This window comes from Porites lutea, unplaced genomic scaffold (assembly GCF_958299795.1).
Source record: "Porites lutea unplaced genomic scaffold, jaPorLute2.1 SCAFFOLD_39, whole genome shotgun sequence".
NCBI classification, from domain to species: Eukaryota; Metazoa; Cnidaria; class Anthozoa; order Scleractinia; family Poritidae; genus Porites; species Porites lutea.
Window position 1 is genome coordinate 37501 of NW_027332372.1, and position 2257 is coordinate 39757.

Consider the following 2257-nt stretch of genomic DNA (forward strand, 5'->3'; position numbering starts at 1 on the left):
AACAACGAGTGCGTAAATATCGTACAAAGCACTTTCCGTGTGGTATTGTGTTTAATATATATATACTGAGATTTTAATTCTTGTTTATCGTCTTTAATGACAGACCAAGACAAAACTCTGTTACATGAACTCAAGTTAAAAACTCATGCAAGGATTATAACATAAACTTGACTTTCTGCCAGAAATTTAACATTACAGCAAGCAAATAATGTTAAAATATTATTTCTAAACTTTAATCCGAGTCGGACTCCTCAATTCGGATTCTCTTCCACCTTTTTTCGGTGGTTTCGGTGACGGAACTCCTGGTTTGAATGGTCGGCGAGGTAGTAAGCGCATTAATGAAAATCGTAAATTGTCCTCCACTTATTACTGCTCCATCAAAAAATCTCATCGGGGTTTTACTAGTGCAAGTGCTCGCAGCAGCAGTTTCATTAGTTGCAGTAGTTACTTGTGTTTGCGACGATGCTCGGCTTAAGATGCCTGATATGTTTTTTTATTGATTTAGGTTTAAGCTACTATAGTTTGTTATGCTTTGCACGTTCTTGTGCCCACTTAACTGCATTATATGCGTTGGCGGAATTTGACTGTCATTAAGTTTTTGAATCATGTGTTTACGAGCACTATGGTTCGTGAGTCGCTCGTTGTTGATGTTTGCTTTTGAAGCCATTGTTTTCATCAAAGTGTTTAATTTATTTACACCCACAGGTGCCGACTTGAACCAGTGTTTTTTGGAGCCGTCTGTTTTCGTGTGGTTTATTCCCAAGTAGAATGGCGAATCGTCAGCCATCATGTTTTCCGGTCGCTTTTCACGGTAAATTTTGTACGCCACGACAGGATCTCGTTCATCACCAGTTGAAAACATTTTCGGGGAAACTTTTCGAACGTTTGAGGCGTCTACTCCAGACCTTGTTTTTGTCTGTCTTTCATTGTAAACTAGATAGTCGTTACCTTGTGCGTCCTTACAAAGCTTTACATCTCCCAGCACAAATCCCTATGCTCTTGACAACCACGCATTCCAAAATGAATGGTGTTGTTCAGCCAAACAGTATTCAACAATGATTCAGCAGAAGAAACTCCAAGCAAATTTTTTTCGTGAAGTATATCGACTTCTTCGTCCGTGATAGCCACAGCGGCTTTGTCCTTGTTGCCTCGGCCTGCTTTCTTCAGCTCTTTTTGTTTAGCCTGTAAACACTTTCTAAACAATTCAAATTCTTTATCGTTAATGATACTCTTAGTATAATTATTTTTCTTCAAATGTCTTTCAATACTTGAAACAAGGCATCTTAAACTTGAAGGCTCATAATCCTCTCCGTCTTTACGTCTCACAGAACGAATAAACTCCGCAAGGTGCTTGTTTAATTCTGCGGGCTCTATGTCTTGCACTTCTCGCTCGTCGTTCTTTTCGTTTCTCAAAAACGTTTCCAGCAATTTCACATCTCGTTTCGTTTTCTCTTTCGTATTCCTGTCTTCGAGACTTTCCACGTAATCCTCGACTGAAGTATCGTGATCAACAAACCTTTTCTCGTTCATGTTTTTAAGCTTCAACACTTGCGAAAGATTTCTTTAACAAAGTGAAATGCTGCCAGCTGAATGAAAATCACCTTGTTACGGCTCACACGTCAAAAAACATGATACGCGGCACCTTATTGGACGTATCGTTTTCCTCACACGTGGAAAAAGCAATACGCGCAATTTGATTGGCTGTCGGGTTCTTAGACCAGCTTGTGAACCCAATTTATTTCGCGCCTTTTCAATGGGTAAATCTCAGTACATATATAATAAAACATCAGACGTCTAATAACACTTATATAACATAACATACAAAATGAGACGTCTGATACCAGTTATGACAGCAGATGTCTGCTGAGACTGGCGCAGTGCTATATTTTACAACACATATCTTTTACGATATTCTAGAACGAAAAAACGCCTTTCTAGGCTATAAAAACAAGAAGTTCAAAAAGTCGAAAAATTGACATTTTTCCAAAGGGGTTAACCCATGGTTTTAGTCCAAAAATAACCATTTTTCCCACCTTTTTTTTTAGGTAATATAGGACTCGAAAATATCCTTTACGATATTCTAGAACTAAAAAACGCCTGTCTAGGCTATAAAAAGAAGAAGTTCAAAAAGCAAAAAAATTGACATTGTTCGAAAGGGGTTAACCCATGGTTTTTGTTCAAACACGCCCATTTTTCAGACTTTTTTTTTTAGGCATTATAGGCTAAGATAATATCCTTTACGATATTCCAGACGGAT

At 38.1% G+C, this 2257-nt stretch overlaps 1 protein-coding gene across 1 annotated transcript; it reads right to left on the minus strand.

Annotated features, from left to right (window-relative positions):
* Window positions 1-969: 969 nt before the first annotated feature.
* Window positions 970-1530, minus strand: LOC140925501 (uncharacterized protein KIAA1958-like). Its single transcript, XM_073375444.1, has one exon. It carries the CDS (start codon window positions 1528-1530, stop codon window positions 970-972), a length of 561 nt encoding a protein of 186 aa, XP_073231545.1.
* Between the last annotated feature and the right edge of the window lie 727 nt (window positions 1531-2257).